The sequence below is a fragment of the Vicia villosa genome, linkage group LG2 (genome assembly GCF_029867415.1).
Source record: "Vicia villosa cultivar HV-30 ecotype Madison, WI linkage group LG2, Vvil1.0, whole genome shotgun sequence".
Taxonomy (NCBI): Eukaryota; Viridiplantae; Streptophyta; class Magnoliopsida; order Fabales; family Fabaceae; genus Vicia; species Vicia villosa.
In genome coordinates, this window is record NC_081181.1 from 116,941,459 (window position 1) to 116,966,008 (window position 24,550).

The 24,550-nt window shown below is 37.0% G+C and overlaps 2 protein-coding genes across 3 annotated transcripts in view; one reads left to right on the forward strand and one right to left on the reverse strand.

The window, feature by feature from the left end:
• Window positions 1-1,605: 1,605 nt before the first annotated feature.
• On the forward strand, window positions 1,606-3,138 carry LOC131651861 (ubiquinol oxidase 1, mitochondrial-like). Its single transcript, XM_058921584.1, has 3 exons — window positions 1,606-2,064; window positions 2,167-2,784; window positions 2,899-3,138. The coding sequence occupies exons 1-3, from the start codon at window positions 1,738-1,740 to the stop codon at window positions 2,956-2,958; spliced, it is 1,005 nt and encodes a 334-aa protein (XP_058777567.1). The 5' UTR covers window positions 1,606-1,737; the 3' UTR covers window positions 2,959-3,138.
• Window positions 3,139-3,958: 820 nt separating this feature from the next.
• LOC131651860 (uncharacterized) overlaps window positions 3,959-24,550 on the reverse strand; it is a 35,363-nt gene continuing 14,771 nt past the window's right edge. For both annotated transcript variants that reach the window (XM_058921582.1, XM_058921583.1), the window contains exons 19-23: window positions 12,819-12,977; window positions 12,200-12,302; window positions 11,833-12,006; window positions 5,442-5,587; window positions 3,959-4,469 (exon numbers count right to left, since the gene is read on the reverse strand). In XM_058921582.1, the coding sequence (XP_058777565.1) occupies window positions 4,276-4,469; window positions 5,442-5,587; window positions 11,833-12,006; window positions 12,200-12,302; window positions 12,819-12,977 (776 nt within the window). In that variant the 3' untranslated portion in view covers window positions 3,959-4,275. The remainder of the gene's footprint in view (window positions 4,470-5,441; window positions 5,588-11,832; window positions 12,007-12,199; window positions 12,303-12,818; window positions 12,978-24,550) is intronic.

Below are 24,550 nucleotides of genomic sequence, written 5' to 3' on the forward strand. Positions count from 1 at the left end.
AAAATTTGATGAACGGGAAAATTAGAATCACTCAAATTTACTATTTTCACGGGTCACTATCACCATTTTACATTTTTTTAATCAATAAAATATTTGTAAATATTTATAATTATTAGTGATATTCATAAATATTTGTAATATTAGATGAATCCTATAAAAACTCATGTTTTCTTTTCAAATGAGATTCTATGATTATCATCCGACCAATATTCTTTTAAGATTTAGACGATGCACCATTGTTCATCATATGACCAATATATTGAAAAAATTTGTATTTAAAAAATATTTGATCTATTCTATTCGTTTATTATCACTAAAAATACTAATTAATCTATTTTTTAACTTCAATAACTTTTTATTTTACGAGTCATTATCAAATTATTACCATTATTTTCAAATATCAGTTTTTTTCTACATGTCACAAGTTTTTTTAAAATTATTTAATATGATTGGGTCTATATAATAATTATTTATTTTATCATTATCTAATTAAATATAAATTAACATGTGTATCTAAATATATCATTCGTCAAATTTTCCATTATATTTTGTAGAATCATATTATTTATTATAATATTTTGTTTCATAATTTTTCATTGTATTTTTCCAACAAATATGAGTTTTTCGTATGTATGTAAAAAAAATTATTTCGTCAATATTAAAATAAATTCACCGCACGGGTCTCTGACTAGTTTATATACTATAAATTGTTAGTTGATCTGATGAGAAAAATACCGATTACGATTTTTTTTCAATATATATCAATAAAATAGTGGTTCAATAAGTATGCTACGTATTTATAACATCCACCATACCCTTATATAAGTCGGTTTCGAACCTTCGTTTATTCTCCAGCATCTCATGAATGTGGACCAGAGGTTTTGACTTGAACAACACGAAAATTCAACGAACTTGGTCTCCAAGAAATACCAAACCCGTTTTCATAGCAATTAATTAATAATCAATTATGGCTGTTATTAAATACTAAACGCAATATGGTACGACATATAAGGTTATTCAAATTTGATCGTACATAATATATAAATAATAATAAATAATAAATATTAAAAATATAGCAAGTCGTTTTTCTTGGTAATTAGAAAATAACAATAAATTATGGCGGTTATGAATTACAAGTAGTACAAAGTATCTGCATTGGTACGACATGTAAGATGTGTCGTAAGATTAATCAAATTTGATAGTACACTACATCACTACATTATAAAATACAAATTGCCTGAATTAAATTAATTAAAAAGATAATTAAATAATTGAATATTAAGAAGGAGTATAAAATTTTGATTCTTATTTGTTATATTTTTATCTCTAGTTGCCCCAAATATTTAATCAACATATATAAATATGATATTAATTTTTATCCATTAGTAAATTGTATAAATGCATTCAATCAAATTATATTATAATATATTTTTCCTTTATTAAAAATTATGCTATGATGCTATATTTTTAATAGTGTAATCATAAAAAACAAAATAAATAAATAAAAGGAAAATTGGAATAATTTAACATGGACAGCTTAAGATGCCAACAAGGACACGTTAATAGCTTCTAAAACCGTAAATATAAATATAGACCCTTCCGTTAAACCCTTTCGTTCTCCACAAGAAAACTAAACCAAATACAAAACAAAACGCATTTTATACAAACTTTCCCATATTCTTTCGAAACAAGTCATATAAACTCTTCCTTTTTGTTTGATTTCATTGTTTTGAATCAATGATGATGATGATGATGAGGCATGGTGGCAATGGTGCTAGGAACACTGCAATGTTTTTAGCAAAGAAAGGTTTACTAGGTGGTGAAGTTGCTGCTCCAAACAAATGGGGTTCTTTGGTTTTGAGGAATGGTAGTACTCTTGCTGCTAATTTGTCAGATCAGAAGGAGAATAATAACCATCTTGAGAAGATGAAATCATCTTCTCAAGGTAGTGCTGGTGCTAATGGTGGAAACAAAGATGAAAAGGGAATAATGAGCTATTGGGGTATTCAGCCCTCAAAGATCACAAAACAAGATGGTACTGAATGGAAGTGGAATTGCTTCAGGGTATGTATCATTGTATCCAATGTTTTGTATATGTATATAATATATATACATACATATATAGCTTTTTTTAATCGTTTTTTATTTTGGATTTTGTAATTGTAGCCATGGGAGACATACAAAGCAGATGTTACAATTGATCTGACCAAACATCATGCACCAACAACTTTTCTGGACAAAATGGCTTATTGGACTGTTAAGAGTCTTAGGTACCCTACAGATCTCTTTTTCCAGAGAAGGTATGGATGCCGAGCAATGATGCTTGAGACGGTTGCCGCTGTTCCTGGCATGGTGGGAGGAATGCTACTTCACTGCAAATCGTTGCGCCGATTCGAGCAAAGTGGTGGATGGATCAAGGCATTGCTAGAAGAAGCCGAGAACGAGCGGATGCATCTGATGACATTCATGGAAGTAGCGAAACCGAGGTGGTATGAGCGTGCTCTTGTCATAACTGTGCAAGGTGTTTTCTTTAATGCTTATTTCTTAGGCTATTTGGTGTCGCCGAAATTTGCTCACCGTATGGTTGGTTACCTTGAGGAAGAAGCTATTCATTCTTATACTGAGTTTCTGAAGGAGCTTGATAAAGGGAATATAGAAAATGTTCCTGCTCCAGCTATTGCTATTGACTATTGGCAGCTTCCACCAAACTCTACTTTGAGGGATGTTGTTATGGTTGTCAGAGCTGATGAAGCACATCATCGCGATGTCAACCACTTTGCATCAGTAAGTTATTCGTCTCTCGATATCTCCTTATATCTATAAAAAATGTATGCTTCATTTGCTTATGTTGATTGAGATTGAAGAGTTCTGATTGTATTGTAATGTGATGAATTGCAGGATATACATTACCAGGGAAGGGAATTAAGAGAAGCTGCTGCTCCAATTGGTTATCACTAGAGTCCATTCTGCTGGTCTATTTTGGTGGTGAACTGTCAAAGTTAAGACTCAAATTCTGAAGTCATTTTGGCTATAAAAAGGAAATAAAGTATTTGGTGACAATTAGTATTAGTTGTTATTGATTTGTCTAATGATGGCAATGTAAAAAACAGGGTGGTATGGAATCTTTATTTGTTTGAAGTCATGAGAGTGTTTGAATTCTACTGTATGATATTTCTGAGAGCTTCATGATAAGTTTTTGCTTAATGATTCCTTGACATATTGTTATATTTGACCAAAGCTTCTATAACATATATTGTAACATAACTACTGTTAGAGACATGCTGGAATTGGATTTCAACTTTAAGGAGATCAATGAGAAGAATGAAATTATTATCTTGGAAAAGCAATAATGTGGAACCGGTTTTGAGGATATGTGGAGGAATTTCGTCCACATGGATTCAGAACATCTTTCTATATATCCTGCTTGATTATAAGAATTGTGAGTAAATATAATGATGAAATTCAAGGGGCAACAATCATGGAAAAGAGTAGCTCTGGCTTTTAAAGTTGTAAAATAAGCTCTGCCCTCGTTGTTCTTTCCCGACTAAGGGAAGCTCAAACGGGACAACCCGATGAGGGTTTGTTTTGGTCAACTCAACTTTTTTTAAAAATAAAATTGTTATAATCTATCCTTTTCCATGAAGTCTGAAACTTAACAACATATTTTGTACTGTTTTTTAGTCCACATATTCTGGGTATTGAAGGTGCAATAGTTGGAAGCTTGAGGCGCTGACCAGTGTTAGATTGCCAATTGCCATGGAAGTGCATTATGATGATCATTAATTGATTAGCTTTACGCTCTATACATTGGCTTATGTATATTTTAGTTTAATCAAAGAACTGAAGTGTGCTTTAGATGAGAGAGACGGGGGATTGGGAGCTAAACCCCTTCATATATGTATAATTTTGTTTTGAAACAAAACAAATCCCACATGGCCGCCTTAGAGAGCAATGCTGATTTTTATTATTTTGACACAAGACAAGTAATGCTGATTTTTATTTATTTATTTTGACACAAGATCCAGCAATACATTAGGCCGCCAAGTAAAAGAGCACACTCTATTAGGCTTCAGAGTTCCAATATGCTATTATCATTATTCCTCCTCCTGAACTCCATCCATTTTATTTAATGATCAAAGTCCAACCAAATACCCAGTGCAAATGGAGAGCCTGTTTGAATTTAGATACATAGTTGTTATATGCTTAATAATCTGTAGTAGCACCATTCTGCCCTTTCAAATAGTCCGAAACCTTGTGAGTGACTAACGGAAAACACTAAGGAATTCGTATAACCTCGTACTGATGAGAAATCTCAATAGGAGATTGCTCTGAGACAGGTCTGCTCTCCGACCAAAGCTCCAGGTTGACAGTGCCAAAATCCCAGTGAACAAGACACTTCAAAATCTCTTTAACATTAAATCGATTGACCAGTGCCAAGCCAAGACATTTATCGACGAGCCTCCACTCACCTGAAACAGAAATTTCATAAAGAACAATTATGCACTTTAACACAAAAACCTTGTTCAACATCCACCTACAAGTACATCGGTCTTAAAAGGGATGCTAGATTTATCTTTCTTTTTCCTTTATTTTGGTGGGAGTATGGAAAGATGGGATGCGGAAAGAAAGCATCTCGCCCACTGCTTTTTGGTCTGGTCATGGTAGTGTCTAATGGTATGAATTGTCTAAAATCATTGGTTCTTATTCCTTTAATAAATAAACATTTTCAGTTAATGTCTCTTAAACTCTCTTGTGAAACTTGTCAGTCTGAAGACTCATCATATTCTGAACTGAAACCCTAAAAATACAAATTTCATAAAGGGAATAATACACAAGAACAGAACTAGTCACAAAATAAAAATCTAAATAAAAACAAATGTAAATTGAGATCTAGAATTCAAGATTCAATTGTATCTTGAAACACAAGGCAGAATTCACTCTCTTCTGGTTTATATTTGCTAACAAAAGAATTAAATGTTTTCAATGAACATATATGGTGAGGTGAATCATAAATTTGTTATACGAGAAAAATTGTAAGAAACTTACTTGAGAGAGCGCAAAAACAAGAAAATAGAACAACAATTATATATGACTGATGTGTTTAGTAACAAAAAATAAAATAGAAACTACCCACCCCAAAGAAACTTGAGTGACACTTACATAGTGTCTCTTTGATAAGGTTGAAAACTCCCCAACCCTTTTTTTGTCATTGATTTAAATTTAGCATGGGATAACGAGATGACTCAGATGAGTCTATGCTTTGCCATGTCTCAAGTAAAATGACATTATAAATATACAATACACATTTTGCCTATCTCCTAACAAGTCAATCTTGATTAATTTGCCTATGTATTTACTTATTTATTTGGCTCAGAAGAAATTACATCATTTTATATGGGTAATAAACTAATAAATCAGGAAAAGGATAAAATGACCATTACCGTTAGGAATAAGGTGTCCTTCGAAGATTTGCTCCCCACCATCTGGAAATACTTCATGCGTCGATCCATCAATTGAAGTAAATGAGACAAAAGATTCTGTCGGGTGCAAAAGATTGAATGTTGGGTGAATTCTTAAGCAGACCAACCTGCAGAATAAATAAGAAATTTTAGTAGAAATCATAGTATCTGAATCAGCAAGAGCCAAATCAATTTTAGTAGAGAAAATAACAGATAAAAGGATATGTTCAGAAGTGCTGTAGTCACTCAGAATTTAAAAAATATTTAGCTGGGTTCATTTGAGCCTAAATCTTTGCTCAGAAAAAAAGTCATAGCAATCAAATATAGTCGTCTAATACAATGCTAGAGCATGTGAGTTTGGATAATATTTGTACCACTGATTATGAGTAAAATTTCTTTTGAAAGAATTTTTTTTTTATAGAATAAGTTATATGTTGGGGAATGTCCCACAAAATTAAGTTTGAAACATGAACTTGTTTGGATTTGGTGAGCTGAACTTTGGATCGTGAAATTGCCAAAAATAGCAAACGAATTGTTTGGCTTATAGAAGCAACTTATACATTAGTCATTACTTCTTCAATTGTAGAATCAACTTAGAAATTTTATTTTATTTCTAAGGATTATACTTATTATCATTATTTGTTTCCCTATTTGATTAGAATTACAAATCTAGGACTATTATAATAATGATTAGAGCATCTACAATAGAGCTCTCCATTTGCATGCTTAAACCAAGACTCAAATGATAGGAGAGAAGGTGCCTATAAGAGCACCGAACAATTCATAATCTTATTTATTCTTTCTCTTCTCTTTCCTTGTCTAAAACCTTATAACTTGAACATGGGATCAGAGCAGTACTATCTTTCAAGATCTTTCTCATCCCTATTTCGCTGTTGAGTTCTCCAAAGTTTGGAAATCTTCTAAAATTTCAAAGATTATTCTTTCTGTCTCATAACAAATTCCAGCCATTTTTCTTTCCCAAGTTCTCTCTTTTGAACTAGTGGCCATTTTTTCTAGCCGCATAAGAAATTCTATTTGATTCTATTTTCCATAGGGTACATCTATAATCTAATCTTAGGACTAGTTTTACTATTTTTAGTCATTATCATGAGTTATTTCACTATGATGATCTCGAAATTTTTAGAAACATGGTCGTTGATAAAACATTATTATGGCTTTATTTGATCCATGTAGCCGACTCCACTTAGTGGGATAAGTTGGTTGGTTGCATGAATTATTTCACCATATGAAATCTGATCAGTATAAATAAGGGTCAGGGCTTTGTCTTTGTAGTCAATAATAACAATTCAAAGTGTTATTGTTTAAAACTCTGTGTGGAATAATTAATACAGAATCAAATGATTCTGTTTGTACAGCTCATTAAGGATTAGGATTAATGTAATTAATTAGTTATTATTTCCTGTTCTTTTCTGTAATTAGAATCAGCATTCATGGGAAATTAATTCCCTTGATTCTTAGGTCAGATTGCTCTTTCAAATTCTGCCTTATGCAGTCTATAAATACAGCATATGTAATTCTCATCAAACAGAAGAAAATATAAAATATATTTCTTTATGGTATCAGAGCACGATCTGAACCATCCCTAACCTAGAGCCGCCAAACGATGGAGGATCCCAAATCTGATGAATCACTCAAAGTGGAGACTGGATCATTTCCGACCAGTTCACACGAAGGGCTCACTCACCTCATCACAAGCCATAAATTAAATGGTCAAAACTATACCCAATGGGTAAGGTCGGTCAAGATCTTCCTCGAAGGAAAAGGAAGGGAAGGCTACACTACAGGAGATTCTAAATGTCCCGAAAAAGGAGACAAAAACTTTCAGAAATGGAAACTTGAGAACAGCCAAGTAATGTCATGGCTGCTCAATACCATGACAAATGAAATTGGTGAAAATTTCATGTTCTATGACACTGCAAAAGAGATATGGGATGCAGTGAAAGAAACATACTCAAATGTTGACAATACATCTGTCATATTTGAGATTAAAAGCATTCTTCATGACCTTCGACAAGGAGAATCTTCTGTTACTGAGTATTTTAATATACTTAACAAACACTGGCAGCAACTCGACGTATATGAAGAGGTTACATGGTGTTGTACAGAAGATCAAAAGAAGTATAAGGAGCTGGTGGAAAAAGATAGGATTTACAAATTCCTATTAGGGCTAAACAAGGACCTAGATGAAGTTCGTGGAAGGATCCTTGGAACCAAACCACTTCTCAAAATTCGAGAAGCCTTTTCAGAAGTGAGAAGGGAAGAAAGCAGGAAGAAAATCATGTTGGGAACACCCAACTCAGTTTCGTACAGCGAGAGCTCTGCAATGGCAGCAAGAGGGAATCAGCCTCGGCAACTACAAAAGAAAACCCGCCCCTGGTGTGATCACTGCAAGAGACCAGGCCACACAAAGGAAACATGTTGGATCATACATGGAAAGCCTTCGGAGACCAAATTGTTCAAAGGCAAGGAGGGCAGAGGTAACACAGCATTTAACAATCAAGAAGCTGAGGTATACTCTAACTCATCTCCTTTTAGCAAAGAACAAATGCAGGCTCTTCAAAAACTCCTTCAGCAAACCATGTTAACTGCAGAAAAAGGTGGTACTGCTGTAGTGGCTCAAAGAGGTAATTACATACATGCTCTAAGCACTAGTAAGGAAAAAACAAAATCATGGATTATTGACTCAAGGGCTTCAGATCACATGACTGGTGATTTTACTTTGTTTAGTACTTATTCTCCATGTCCCTATAACCATAATGTTCGAATAGCTGATGGTACACATTCTAAGGTCATGGGTAAAGGGTCAATTATCATTTCACCAAATATTACACTTGACTCTGTTTTGTATGTGCCTAAACTAGATTGTAACTTGTTGTCTATTAGCAAGATTACAAGAGATTTGAAATGTGTTACTAAATTCTTCCCTAACTTGTGTGAATTTCAGAATTTAGAGTCGGGGAAGACGATTGGCAATGCTGAAGAGTGTGCTGGACTCTACCTCCTTCAAGTGGAAAAATCAGAGGCAAAACTCAAGAATAATTATCATGTTGCAGCTGTAGTTTCAAGTGATGATAATCCTGTAATGATGTGGCACTATAGATTAGGCCACCCAAATTTCATATACTTGGAAAAAATGTTTCCCTCTTTATTCAATAAAAACAAGGAATATTTTCAGTGTGAAATTTGCCAATTGTCTAAACATACCCGAAACCATTACCCACCCCAATCCTATAAACCCTCCAAACCTTTTTCATTAATTCATAGTGATGTATGGGGACCATCACGAGTCCGCAACATTACAGGCTCGAGATGGTTTGTCACCTTTATTGATGATCACACACGTGTTACCTGGGTGTTTCTAATGAAGGAAAAATCAGAAGTAGGGAGAATATTTGAAATTTATCATAACATGGTACAAACACAATTCCAAGGCAATATTCAGATACTTAGAACTGACAATGGTCGTGAGTATTGCAACCTTGCTCTAAATTCCTATCTTCAAAAGGTTGAAATTGTTCACCAAAGCTCGTGTGTGGACACTCCCCAACAAAATGGAGTAGCGGAAAGGAAGAATAGACACCTTTTGGAAGTGACTAGATCAATCATGTTAGCCACAAATGTCCCACAACACTTTTGGGGAGAAGCTGTCCTTTCCGCAACTCACCTTATAAATCGAATGCCCTCCCGTATCCTTAACTTTAAGACCCCACTCTCCACACTTCAAAACCTATTTCCAACCAGCAAAATATTTTCCTCTATTCCATTAAAAATATTTGGATGCTCAACTTTTGTCCATAACCTCAACCCTCACCGAAGCAAATTAGACCCAAAATCCATCAAATGCATTTTTCTTGGTTACTCCCCTCACCAAAAGGGATATAGGTGTTACTCTCCCCATACCAAAAAATTTTACCACACTATGGATGTAACCTTCTTTGAAAATCAACCCTATTACACCAAAAATGGTATTCAGGGGGAGCATATCGTAAATTCAGAATACCAACTTTTGCCTCTTGAACTAACCGAACATGACAAAATCTTACCAGACCAAACCGACAACACTTCAGCCGAACCTATGCATAAACCAGCTGAAAAATTACCAGAACAAACCTCTAATATTCAGCCGAGTGAAAGGACAAATGAAGCTATGACGGAAACAGGACCAATTATAATCTCAACCACATCTCAACAGGATTGTGATCCAAAAACAGGTAATTGGAAGGGTTTTTGTTATAAAAGGAGGAAGGAGGTAGAGTCAAGCATATCTCCAATGCAAGGCCATGAGTCAAACCAGACTCTAGAAAATGAAGTTCCCACAGGTAATATTCTTCCTAACTCTGAACATGTTGATACAGCAGATATTGATATTCCTATTGCTATGAGAAAAGGGGTTAGAACTTGCACTAAACACCCTATTGAAAAATATATCTCCTATGGAAAACTATCACAAAGTTACAGGTCCTTTGTAGCAGCTGTTGACAACATAGAAATTCCAAATAATATTCAAGAAGCATTGCAGAAACCTGAATGGGCAGCAGCTGTAACTGAAGAAGTTCAAGCACTAGTAAGAAATGGCACATGGGAGATCACTGTTATACCAGAAGGGAAGAAAGCAGTAGGATGCAAGTGGATATTTTCAATTAAACACAATGCTGATGGGAGTATAAACAGGTACAAAGCTCGGTTGGTTGCTAAGGGATTCACACAATCATATGGGGTGGATTATGAGGAGACTTTTGCACCTGTTGCGAAGCTCAATTCTGTCCGGGTTCTACTATCTCTGGCAGCAAATCTAGATTGGCCCCTACACCAACTAGACATAAAGAATGCATTTCTAAATGGAGAGTTAGAAGAAGAGGTATATATGCAAATTCCTCCGGGACTTGAATCACCTGGAACCTCAAACATGGTGTGTCGACTTCGCAAATCTCTATATGGCCTCAAACAATCACCAAGGGCATGGTTTGATAGACTAACAAAAGTTGTCAAGCAAGATGGTTTTGTTCAATGTCAAACAGACCATACTATGTTTGTCAAGCACTCTTTGGATGGGAAGATAGCTTTGTTTATTGTCTATGTTGATGATATCGTAATTACGGGAGATGATGATGCACAAGTCAACCAGTTAAAGAAAATTCTAGCAAAAGAATTTGAAGTCAAAGACTTGGGACAACTCAAGTATTTTTTAGGGATGGAAGTTGCACGAACAAAGAATGGTATTTCAGTTTCTCAAAGGAAGTACACTTTGGATTTACTTCAAGAAACAGGTATGCTTGGATGCAAAGCTGCCAATACTCCCATAGAACAAGTAAAAAGGAGTGAAGACGAGGATGTACCAGCTAATAAAGATAGATATCAAAGTCTAGTAGGAAAACTAATCTATCTAACACACACCAGACCAGACATTGGTTTTGCTGTAAGCATGGCTAGTCGTTATATGTCAAATCCAACTGAAAATGACATGAGAAATGTGAACAGAATTCTCCAATACCTGAAAGGTACGCCAGGCCGAGGACTTTATTTTCAAAAGAACTCAAACAGAGGTATTGAAGTCTACACCGATTCTGATTGGGCGGGATGTTTATCTGACAGGAAATCGACTACAGGCTACTGCACATTTGTATGGGGTAATATGGTAACTTGGAGAAGCAAAAAACAATCTGTTGTGGCCAGGAGTAGTGCAGAAGCAGAATTCAGAGCTATGTCACAAGGTATTTGTGAAGGAATTTGGCTTAAGCGAATGCTAGATGAGATCAAAATTCCTACCAATCACCCCATGAAGATATTATGTGATAACAAGGCTGCTATTAGCATTGCTAAGAACCCGGTACAGCATGATAGAACAAAGCATGTGGAGATAGACCGACACTTCATCAAGGAGAAAATTGATAATGAAGTTATAAGTGTTAACCATATTCCATCATGCCAGCAAACTGCAGACATTCTAACAAAAGCCCTTCCAAGAAACATATACGAGAATATCAGATCCAATCTGGGTATGATAGACATCTACCACCCAGATTGAGGGGGAGTGTGGAATAATTAATACAGAATCAAATGATTCTGTTTGTACAGCTCATTAAGGATTAGGATTAATGTAATTAATTAGTTATTATTTCCTGTTCTTTTCTGTAATTAGAATCAGCATTCATGGGAAATTAATTCCCTTGATTCTTAGGTCAGATTGCTCTTTCAAATTCTGCCTTATGCAGTCTATAAATACAGCATATGTAATTCTCATCAAACAGAAGAAAATATAAAATATATTTCTTTACTCTGCAACTACAACAATTACAATAAATGATGTATAATGCTATTATTGTTAGTGTACAAGAAAAGTTTCAAATAAAACCTTGAGAATCCTCCAGAACCAGCTCCGACGCTGTGCGCTATTATGTTAGAGTTGATTTGGATGATGTTAGCAGCATTCTTTGGAAAATATATCTTCCGTTGAAGAACCAATCCTCCACCAATATCACCCTCTAATACCACAGATTCCTCCTCTCCAGCATGCCCAAGTTCTCGACTGCAAGGGAAAAGAAGTTTTCCGAAAAGGGGACATGTTGAATACCAAAATGTAAGACGGGGAAAAGGGTAGGGCCAGAATACAAGAACATGATAATTAAAGAGTATATAAAAGGATTGAAGTGGCTTTTGGAGTCTCTTCAACAATAGTGTTTGTTTCTCAAATGAAGCTTTGAAGTGCAAGGGAAACTTACTTGATTATAGAATATTCCTCAGAACACCCAGCAGAACGATATTCTGTACCACTGTACTCTTCATATCCACTGATTTCAATCCTGCCATGGAGCCATTGGGTTCCTGAAAACAAATAGTTTATTGTTATGAATAATACAGTGAATATTATAAGAAAAATATAAATTATTCCATTGTAGCATAAGAAAAAACGGATCCATCTATGTTACAACGACTCTGGACTAAGTCACCGAGTCTACAATTTATGGATCTGATAACTATATGGGTTATGAAAATAATAAGAATTCTATAACTGTTTAAGCTGATTTAAGTTTCAACTGAATCAGGATGCTATTATATAGGAGACTCAATCATTACAAGATCCCTTTGACTTTTATTTTCATAAGCACACTTTCTGAAAAGTTTATTTAAATTGGCTTTAAGCCACTAGAGTATTATTACAAGCAATCCCCTTCTAGCTGAGTGAGGAGAAAAAATGTCCTAAATGCATAACTGCTGCACTGTATAAACTGTAAGTTTTTTCTTTTATAAAAAGGGAAATGGAAAATTTCAGGAATTTCTTACACTTCCATATATTAAAAAAAAAATATTAAATAAAGAGCTAATGGATATTCAATTTACCTGAAGGAAAGTGTATCATGGAGATGATTCTACCCCCAATCCAGGGAACCACTTTAAGAAGCCACTCACTACTTTTCAGTTCAATGGGAGTTCTTGAAAGCTCCATACCCTTGGGTCCAGAAACTTCGTCTTCTGCATCAGGAATTTGAATTGCTTTTTCTGCAAAAAGAAAATAGTAGCACAAGTTGATACAGATTTGGCATTTTTTTCGATACATATGCAGAATACTGCCAGTGCTTAAACTCTGCGCTGCCCATGGAGAGGGGGCAGTAGAACTAAAACCCATGCAAAAGAATCTTGATTCTCGAGAGAGGGTAAAACCCATATGAAAGATAAAACTATCGATAGTACATCATAGAAATAGCAAGGTAAACATTCAATCCAAAAATAACCTTAGGTAAATGTCGTATTATATCTTTCAAGAGATAAACTAGAAAATACAATATACCACAGAATAACATATAGATCAACAGATAAAGGGGAAGGCGGATGGTAAAGAAAATAAGAACCAAGTGTAAGAGGAGTGCTAGCATCAGTCACTCTAATACTTTTTGTTCAACAAACTCTATCTTCATTGGTGAAATCCATGCGCATTCAACAATTATGAAAATAGATCTCCCATAAAGTGGTGGGACCCACATGATTTCACCCAATAAGACAGTGAGTGTTGGAGTAAATGTTGCTAGGACTACTCTTAAGTGTAGAGGAGTGCTAGCAACACTCACTCTAATACTCTCTTTTCAATGCTCACTATCTTATTCACAAGTGATAGAAAACATAGAGAGCTATTTTCATTATGATCCAACAACTTTTCATTTCTTGAAAGTTAGTTACAGAAAGAGAGAACTGGTTGCATTTATAGTTGCAACCAGTTACCTGTTGTAGCAGGTGACAGTAATGCAGCAACTAACAGGTGTTAGTGCAGACAGTTACACATGGCTAGCTTACTACTAACTCACTAGCTAGATATACATTTAATAATAAGCATATATGACAGATATAAGATAATATTAGGGGTGGCAATTGAGTTCATTTATCCATCATCCAACAATAAATTCATCCACTACAGGATAAAGTTATTCCTGTATTGGACCCAATCCATCCATTTAACAATATAGATTGATCAATCCCATCGAACATTTTCTGAAAATCCAATGGATCATTTCTTTCTTTTATTTATTGTTAATATGCTTTTTTTAAATAGAATAGATTTATAAGAACAAAAAAGCTTTATAATCATTTTAAAAATTAAATATTTTGTTAATTACTAATTTAAAATAAAAAAGCACAGGCAATGCCGCCCTTCCAATTTCTTCCTCTGGCTACCGCCACATGCGACCACCAAGCGCCACCGCAGACCACCACTATGAACTACTACTATGGATCATTTTTTTCTTTTATTTATAGTTACTATGTTTTTTTAAATAAAATAGATTTATAAGAACAAAAAAACTTTATAATCATTTTAAAAATTAAATATTTTGTTTATGATTAATTAAAAATAAAAAAGCACAGGCAATGCCGCCCTGCCAATTCTTCCTCCGGCTACCGCCACATGGGACCACCAAGTGCCACCGCAGACCACCACTATGAACTACCACTCTCCTATTTCTCCCCTCCCCTCCTTCAAATCTAACTACTCTATTAATGGTAGCTCGTTTAATCTAACATATTCTGGAACTTATAAAAGCTAGAACTAAAAAACAACACATAAAGTAATTGTAGCATAAAAATGTTTGTCATGTTTTATTTGTTTCACATTTTTCAACTTTGTTGGCTTCAAGTCTGTTTTTCCAGATTCTGATCAGAGACATTCTTCTAGTTTGTCTTTATTTAATATCAATGTACACACATTCGTCAATCTGCAGCGGGAATTCTTCATCTTTGTTGGCTTCAAGTCTGTTTTTCCAGTTTCTGGTCAGAGACATTCTTCTAGTTTGTCTTTTACTTTCTATATCACTGTGCAAACATTATTCAATCTGCATTCTTTAATGTTTAGCAAGAATTTCTATCCAAATTTATAGTACAGGATTTTGTTGGAATTAGTGGAATTATTGGAATTATTGGAATTATTGGAAATATAATTTAAGTGCCTATTCATGTATCTAGGGGTCTAGGAATCTATGCCTTGTAAATTACATACGTGTACCTAGGAAATAGCTTCAATCTTAATCATGTAATTACTCTCTTGATTGTATATAATCAGATCACTTGAGTGCTTTGTAACTCAAGCATTTCCCTAATATTCATTTCTTTCCACATGGTATCAAGAGCAGGTTAACTCCTGCCTTCATTGCAGCCCTAATTTTTTTTTCTTTTTTTTTTCCCTGTTGCCTTCATTGCAACGTTTTTTTTCTTCTCTTTCCCCTTTCTAGAAATTATCTTATCCACCTCTCTACGTTGCTCCACCCACCTCACCACCCACACCATCAAACTCACCACAACATTCCGACCCACCCTTTAAAATCTCATCACCGTCCGCTGCCCCACTCGCCGCCACTTGCCGCCACCCTTTTCTTTCCGTCCCAGCGCTTGTGGTCCACACGCCTCCCTACGAACTTTTTTTCGCCACCCTCCTTTGTTACAAATTGTTGATTGGCCTTCTCTCGATCTGTTTTAGAGTTCTATTCTCTGATTTCCGAATCTTTATTTTTTGAGTTCTCTTTGGCTTGTTTGTGCGATATTGTTGCTGTCTTTCTTTTTCCAACTTACAGCAATCTGACTTATTGAGATGGAGGTAGAGAATGATAATGGTGGAGTCCAAAATCCTCCACCACCCCCACCACCTCTTGTTGAATCATCAAACCTCATGACGGCTAACTCGCTACCAACTCTGCATCAAAGTCATCGACTCAATGGGAGGAATTATTTCAGTTGGGCCCAGTTCATGCGTGCAAATTTGAAAGGTCGGGGAAAATTGAACCACATTGAAGTTGACCCACTCCCTGCCACCGATCCCGGCTTCACTCTTTGGGACAATGAAGACTCACTCATCATGTCATGGATGTGGAATAGTATGATTCCAGAAATTAGTAGTCAGTATATGTTTCTTCCTACTGCACGAGATATTTGGGAGAATCTGATGCAAACATACTCCAAGAAACAGGACCTCTCTGCCCGCTTTGATCTAAAGAACAAGATCTTCAATACTAAACAAGGAACCATGACTGTCTCTGAGTATTTTGCCACTATGAAAGGTTATTGGATTGAGTTGGATCAATACCAAACTCTCAAGATGGAAACCGCCAATGACACGATTGCTTTGAATACTTGTATTGAAACCGATCGAATCTTTGAGTTCTTGGCTGGATTAAATTCTGATTATGACCCCATTAGAGTGCAAATTTTAGGCAAGGATCGTCTTCCTCCACTTGCTGAGGTTTTCTCCATTGTGCAGGGAGAAGAAAGTCGTCGTGACGTCATGCTTGGTAACAAACCTTCTGAAGGTACTGCCCTTGTTGCCAACATAGCAGGAAAGCAACCAGCCAGTAAGACCGGTAGAGATGATCGTTATTGCGACCATTGCAAAAGGACAGGTCATACAAAGGACCGGTGCTTCAAGTTACATGGGAAAAGTCAAGTTCTCAACCGCTCTGGAGGCTTCAAAGGTATACGTCAAAGCCAAGCCCATGCTGCCACAATGTCTCCCGACACAGGAAACCACAAAACAGTAGAAAATGACTCTCTTATCAGTACGGATGATTTGAATCGGTTGAAGTCCCTACTCGAATCTCTCAGTAAGCCCTCTGGATCTTGTTCTCTAGTAATGACTGGTAAGGGTTTATGCTCTCGTTCTTTTAGCATCTATGGTACTATTCCCAAAGATGCTTGGCTTCTTGATTCTGGTGCCACTGACCATATGACACCCGACTCCACGCTATTCTCTTCTTATACTCCCTCTACAAGCAATAGATGTATTACAGTTGCTAATGGTTCATTTGCTCGCATTGAAGGTTCTGGCAATGTTCAATTGCAGCCATTTCTTGAATTGAAGAATGTGCTGCATGTTCCAAAACTCTCTCACAATCTTATATCTGCTCATAAACTCGCCCGTGATCATAATTGTAAAGTAACTCTTTTTTCCTCTTATGGTGTCTTTCAGGATCTTCCAACGGATCGGGTGATTGGGGCATGTGAGGAAAAGGAAGGGTTGTACTACATCTCTGGAAAAACTGATGGTCCGAAGGTGTTGTCCTCTTGCTTAAAGTCTGAGTCTTCCCAATCTGCCGCACAAATTTGGCTTCTCCACAAACGTCTTGGACACCCCCCATTTTCGTTAATTAAGTCTATGTTTCCAACTTTATTTTTATATCATGCAGTCGAATCATTTAACTGTGATATATGTCAATTTGCTAAACATCATCGGGTTTCTTTTCTTCCTAGTTGCAATAAAAGTACTGAACCTTTTAATCTTATTCACTCTGATGTTTGGGGACCCGCACCCAATTCTAATGTTACTGGTGCAAAATGGTTTATTACGTTTATTGATGATTGTACTAGAGTCACTTGGATTTTTTTGATGAAGGACAAATCTGAAGTCCCACAACTGTTTATTAAATTTTATCATATGGTGCACACCCAGTTTGGACGAAGCATTAAGAGACTTCGCTCTGATAATGGCACAGAATATACAAATCTTGTCTTGTCAAATTTTTCCAGTGAACATGGAATACTCCAAGAATTTACATGTGTTGACACACCTCAACAAAATGGTGTCGCAGAAAGAAAAAATCGTCACTTACTTGAAGTTACTCGAGCTCTTCTCTTTCAAATGTCTGTTCCCAAATCCTATTGGGGGGAAGCAGTATTGACTGCTGCCTACTTGATTATTCGAGTCCCATCTCGTCTGTTAGGTAATATCAGTCCTGTTCAGTTTCTGTCTGATCAGTTTCCCTCGGTTCATATTTCAAAACTTGAGCCACGAGTGTTTGGTTGTGTAACATTTGTCCATATTCACAAACAAAATTGAAGTTGGACCCTCGTGCAGTCAAATGTGTCTTTGTTGGTTATGCTCCCAACAAACAAGGATACAAATGCTACCATCCTCCTAGTCGGAGGCACTTTGTCTCCAAAGATGTCACGTTTCATAAAAATGTGTCTTACTTCACTCATCCTCAGCTTCAGGGGGAGAATTCTAGTGATTTGGAATCTGAGTCCGAGTCTGTGTTTCTAGATCTACAAGAGTCTCCCACTCCGAGTCCTAATTCTATACCCTCATCAGAGTCCGAGCCCTTAGTTCCTACCTTAGAGTCATCCACTTCTGGTTTGGATCCTCCTTCGTTGGAAGAATCATCACCTTCAACCCTTCCCAGAAAAACTAAGGCTGGCGAACCAACCTTGGTGTACCAGAGAAGAAGTAAACTCGACCTACTCCAGAAACAGCCTCAATCACTTGAACCAGAGGTAAGTACTAAAATTAACCCACCTATTACTGAGTTTAAAAGTTCTGAAAATTGTAACACTGATAAAGATGATTTGCTTATTGCTTTAAGAAAAGTGTTGGAATTAGTGGAATTATTCCAATTATTGGAATTATTGGAAATATAATTTAAGTGCCTATTCATGTATCTAGGGGTCTAGGAATCTATGCCTTGTAAATTACATACGTGTACCTAGGAAATAGCTTCAATCTTAATCATGTAATTACTCTCTTGATTGTATATAATGAGATCACTTGAGTGCTTTGTAACTCAAGCATTTCCCTAATATTCATTTCTTTCCACATGGTATCAAGAGCAGGTTAACTGCTGCCTTCATTGCAGCCCTAATTTTTTTTTTTTTTTTTTTTTTCTCTTTCCCTGTTGCCTTCATTGCAACGTTTTTTGTCTTCTCTTTCCCCTTTCTAGAATTTATCTTATTCACCTCTCTACATTGCTCCACCCACCTCACCACCCACACCATCAAACTCACCACAACATTCCGACCCACCCTTTAAAATCTCACCACCATCCGCTGCCCCACTCGCCGCCACTCGCCGCCACCCTTTTCTTTCCGTCCCAGCGCTTGTGGTTTATACGCCTCCCTACGACCTTTTTTTCGCCACCCTCCTTTGTTACAAATTGTTGATTGACCTTCTCTCAATCTGTTTTAGAGTTCTATTCTCTGATTTCCGAATCTTTATTTTTTGAGTTCTCTTTGGCTTGTTTGTCCGATACTGTTGCTGTTTTTTTTTCTTTCCAACTTACAGCAATCTGACTTATTGAGATGGAGGTAGAGAATGATAATGGTGGTGTCCAAAATCCTCCACCACCCCCACCACCTCTTGTTGAATCATCAAACCTCATGACGGCAAACTCGCTACCAACTCTGCATCAAAGTCATCGACTCAATGGGAAGAATTATTTCAGTTGGGCCCAGTTCATGCGTGCAAATTTGAAAGGTCGGGGAAAATTGAACCACATTGAAGGTGACCCACTCCCTGCCACCGATCCCGGCTTCACTCTTTGGGACAATGAAGACTCACTCATCATGTCATGGATGTGGAATAGTATGATTCCAGAAATTAGTAGTCAGTATATGTTTCTTCCTACTGCACGAGATATTTGGGAGAATCTGATGCAAACATACTCTAAGAAACAGGACCTCTCTGCCCGCTTTGATCTAAAGAACAAGATCTTCAATACTAAACAAGGAACCATGACTGTCTCTGAGTATTTTGCCACTATGAAAGGTTATTGGATTGAGTTGGATCAATACCAAACTCTCAAGATGGAAACCGCCAACGACACGATTGCTTTGAATACTTGTATTGAAACCGATCGAATCTTTGAGTTCCTGGCTGGATTGAATTCTGATTATGACCCCATTAGAGTGCAAATTTTAGGCAAGGATCGTCTTCCTCCACTTGCTGAGGTTTTCTCCATTGTGCGGGGAGAAGAAAGTCGTCGTGACGTCATGCTTGGTAACAAACCTTCTGAAGGTACTGCCCTTGTTGCCAACATAGCAGGAAAGCAACCCGCCAGTAAGACCGGTAGAGATGATCGTTATTGCGACCATTGCAAAAGGACAGGTCATACAAAGGACCGGTGCTTCAAGTTACATGGGAAAAACCATGTTCTCAACCGCTCTGGAGGCTTCAAAGGTATACGTCAAAGCCAAGCCCATGCTGCCACAATGTCTCCCGACACAGGAAACTCCAAAACAGTGGAAAATGACTCTCTTATCAGTACGGATGATTTGAATCGGTTGAAGTCCCTACTCGAATCTCTCAGTAAGCCCTCTGGATCTTGTTCTCTAGTAATGACTGGTAAGGGTTTATGCTCTCGTTCTTTTAGCATTTATGGTACTATTCCCAAAGATGCTTGGCTTCTTGATTCTGGTGCCACTGATCATATGACACCCGACTCCACACTATTCTCTTCTTATACTCCCTCTACAAGCAATAGATGTATTACAGTTGCTAATGGTTCATTTGCTCGCATTGAGGGTTCTGGCAATGTTCAATTGCAGCCATTTCTTGAATTGAAAAATGTGCTGCATGTTCCAAAACTCTCTCACAATCTTATATCTGCTCATAAACTTGCCCGTGATCATAACTGTAAAGTAACTCTTTTTTCCTCTTATGGTGTCTTTCAGGATCTTCCAACGGATCGGGTGATTGGGGCATGTGAGGAAAAGGAAGGGTTGTACTACATCTCTGGAAAAACAGATGGTCCGAAGGTGTTGTCCTCTTGCTTAAAGTCTGAGTCTTCCCAATCTGCCGCACAAATTTGGCTTCTCCACAAACGTCTTGGACACCCCCCATTTTCGTTAATTAAGTCTATGTTTCCAACTTTATTTTTATATCATGCAGTCGAATCATTTAACTGTGATATATGTCAGTTTGCTAAACATCATCGGGTTCCTTTTCTTCCTAGTTGCAATAAAAGTACTGAACCTTTTAATCTTATTCACTCTGATGTTTGGGGACCCGCACCCAATTCTAATGTTACTGGTGCAAAATGGTTTATTACGTTTATTGATGATTGTACTAGAGTCACTTGGATTTTTTTGATGAAGGACAAATCTGAAGTCCCACAACTGTTTATTAAATTTTATCATATGGTGCACACCCAGTTTGGACGAAGCATTAAGAGACTTCGCTCTGATAATGGCACAGAATATACAAATCATGTCTTGTCAAAATTTTCGAGTGAACATGGAATACTCCAAGAATTTACATGTGTTGACACACCTCAACAAAATGGTGTCGCAGAAAGAAAAAATCGTCACTTACTTGAAGTTACTCGAGCTCTTCTCTTTCAAATGTCTGTTCCCAAATCCTATTGGGGGGAAGCAGTATTGACTGCTGCCTACTTGATTAATCGAGTCCCATCTCGTCTGTTAGGTAACATCAGTCCTGTTCAGTTTCTGTCTGATCAGTTTCCCTCGGTTCATATTTCAAAACTTGAGCCACGAGTGTTTGGTTGTGTAACATTTGTCCATATTCACAAACAAAATCGAAGTAAGTTGGACCCTCGTGCAGTCAGATGTGTCTTTGTTGGTTACGCTCCCAATAAACAAGGATACAAATGCTACCATCCTCCTAGTCGTAGGCACTTTGTCTCCAAAGATGTCACGTTTCATGAAAATGTGTCTTACTTCACTCACCCTCAGCTTCAGGGGGAGAATTCAAGTGATTTGGAATCTGAGTCTGAGTCTGTGTTTCTAGATCTACAAGAGTCTCCCACTTCGAGTCCTAATTCTATACCCTCATCAGAGTCTGAGCCCTTAGTTCCTACCTTAGAGTCATCCACTTCTGGTTCGGATCCTCCTTCGTTGGAAGAATCATCACCTTCAACCCTTCCCAGAAAAACTAAGGCTGGCGAACCAACCTTGGTGTACCAGAGAAGAAGTAAACTCGACCTACTCCAGAAACAGCCTCAATCACTTGAACCAGAGGTAAGTACTGAAATTAACCCACCTATTACTGAGTTTAAAAGTTCTGAAAATTGTAACACTGATAAAGATGATTTGCCTATTGCTTTAAGAAAAGAGAAAAGATCTTGTGCTAAGTATCCTATTTCCCAGTTTGTCTCCACAAAAAATCTTTCTTTGCAGCATCATAGTTTTATTTCTGCATTTGACTCTGTGATTATTCCTTCATCTGTTCAAGAGGCATTGAAAGATCAAAATTGGGTCCAAGCTATGAATGAGGAGATGAAGGCCCTTGAAAGAAATGGAACTTGGGAGATTGTTGAGAGACACAAAGACAAGAAACCAGTTGGCTGCAAGTGGATCTATACAGTAAAACACAAGTCAGATGGATCACTTGATCGATACAAAGCTAGACTAGTGGCCAAAGGATACACACAGACTTATGGCATAGATTATGAAGAAACCTTCGCTCCAGTTGCAAAAATGAACACTGTTCGGATATTATTATCTCTTGCTGCTCACTCCGGATGGGAATTGCATCAATTTGATGTCAAAAATGCATTCTTGCATGGAGACTTAGAAGAAGAAGTATACATGGAGATCCCACCTGGGTTTGGCCCTACATGTGGATCCAATAAGGTGTGTCGATTAAGGAAAGCCTTATATGGACTAAAACAGTCTCCTAGGGCATGGTTTGGACGATTCACAAAAGCAATGGTATACTTAGGTTACAAGCAGAGCCAAGGAGATCACACTCTTTTTTTCAAGCACTCACAAAAAGGAAAATTAACTATCCTCCTTGTCTATGTTGATGATATTATTATTACAGGAGATGACTTGATAGAGAGACAATTGCTACAGGAAAAACTATCGGTAGAATTTGAAATGAAGGACCTTGGACAACTCAAATACTTCTTGGGAATTGAGGTTGCCTACTCGAATCAAGGCATTTTCATTTCTCAGAGGAAGTATGTACTCGATCTCTTGCAGGAAACAGGGAAATTAGGATGCAAACCGTCAAGTGTTCCTATAGAGCAAAACCACAAGTTGAGCCTTGAAGAAGAGAGTGCCAAAGTTGACAAAATTCAATATCAAAGATTGGTTGGGAAGTTGATTTACCTGGCACACACTAGACCTGACTTGGCGTATGCAGTCAGTGTGGTGAGCCAATTTATGCATGACCCAAGGATGCGACACTTACAAGCGGTTGATCGCATTTTACAATATCTCAAAACTACTCCGGGAAGAGGACTATTGTTCAAAAGAGGCGGAAACTTAACTATAGAAGCCTACACCGATGCTGACTATGCAGGATCGATAAGTGATAGAAGATCCACTTCGGGATTTTGCACCCTCTTGTGTGGAAATCTTGTCACATGGAGAAGTAAGAAACAAAATGTAGTTGCTCGATCAAGTGCTGAAGCAGAATTTCGGGCTTTGGCACAAGGAATCTGTGAATTACTCTGGATAAAGATCATTCTAAATGATCTGAAAATACAATGTGAAGGGCCTATGAAGTTGTTATGTGATAACAAGTCAGCAATAAGTATTGCTCATAATCCTGTTCAGCATGACAGGACAAAACATATAGAAATTGACCGCCATTTCATTAAGGAAAAACTAGATAGTGGTTTAATAGCTACATCTTATATTCCTTCTGGACATCAACTAGCAGATGTGTTGACAAAGGGCTTGCCACCTGATCGTTTCAATCAACTGACTTGCAAGTTGGGAATGATTGATATCCATTCACCAACTTGAGGGGGAGTGTTGGAATTAGTGGAATTATTCCAATTATTGGAATTATTGGAAATATAATTTAAGTGCCTATTCATGTATCTAGGGGTCTAGGAATCTATGCCTTGTAAATTACATACGTGTACCTAGGAAATAGCTTCAATCTTAATCATGTAATTACTCTCTTGATTGTATATAATGAGATCACTTGAGTGCTTTGTAACTCAAGCATTTCCCTAATATTCATTTCTTTCCACAAAAAGAGAAAAGATCTTGTGCTAAGTATCCTATTTCCCAGTTTGTCTCCACAAAAAATCTTTCTTTGCAGCATCAGAGTTTTATTTCTGCAGTTGACTCTGTGATTATTCCATCATCTGTTCAAGAGGCATTGAAAAATCAAAATTGGGTCCAAGCTATGAATGAGGAGATGAAGGCCCTTGAAAGAAATGGAACTTGGGAGATTGTTGAGAGACACAAAGACAAGAAACCAGTTGGCTGCAAGTGGATCTATACAGTAAAACACAAGTCAGATGGATCACTTGATCGATACAAAGCTAGACTAGTGGCCAAAGGATACACACAGACTTATGGCATAGATTATGAAGAAACCTTCGCTCCAGTTGCAAAAATGAACACTGTTCGGATATTATTATCTCTTGCTGCTCACTCCGGATGGGAATTGCATCAATTTGATGTCAAAAATGCATTCTTGCATGGAGACTTAGAAGAAGAAGAAGAAGTATACATGGAGATCCCACCTGGGTTTGGCCCTACATGTGGATCCAATAAGGTGTGTCGATTAAGGAAAGCCTTATATGGATTAAAACAGTCTCCTAGGGCATGGTTTGGACGATTCACAAAAGCAATGGTATACTTAGGTTACAAGCAGAGCCAAGGAGATCACACTCTTTTTTTCAAGCACTCACAAAAAGGAAAATTAACTATCCTCCTTGTCTATGTTGATGATATTATTATTACAGGAGATGACTTGATAGAGAGAGAATTGTTACAGGAAAAACTATCGGTAGAATTTGAAATGAAGGACCTTGGACAACTCAAATACTTCTTGGGAATTGAGGTTGCCTACTCGAATCAAGGCATTTTCATTTCTCAGAGGAAGTATGTACTCGATCTCTTGC

What these genes read in the sequence shown, in the direction of transcription:
- LOC131651861 (XM_058921584.1), top strand. Translation starts at nt 1,738, where the DNA reads ATGATGATGATGATGATGAGGCATGGTGGCAATGGTGCTAGGAACACT. An exon ending in GGAAGTGGAATTGCTTCAGG is followed by an intron (nt 2,065 to 2,166) that starts GTATGTATCATT and finishes TTGTAATTGTAG; the next exon opens with CCATGGGAGACATACAAAGC. An exon ending in ATGTCAACCACTTTGCATCA is followed by an intron (nt 2,785 to 2,898) that starts GTAAGTTATTCG and finishes GATGAATTGCAG; the next exon opens with GATATACATTACCAGGGAAG.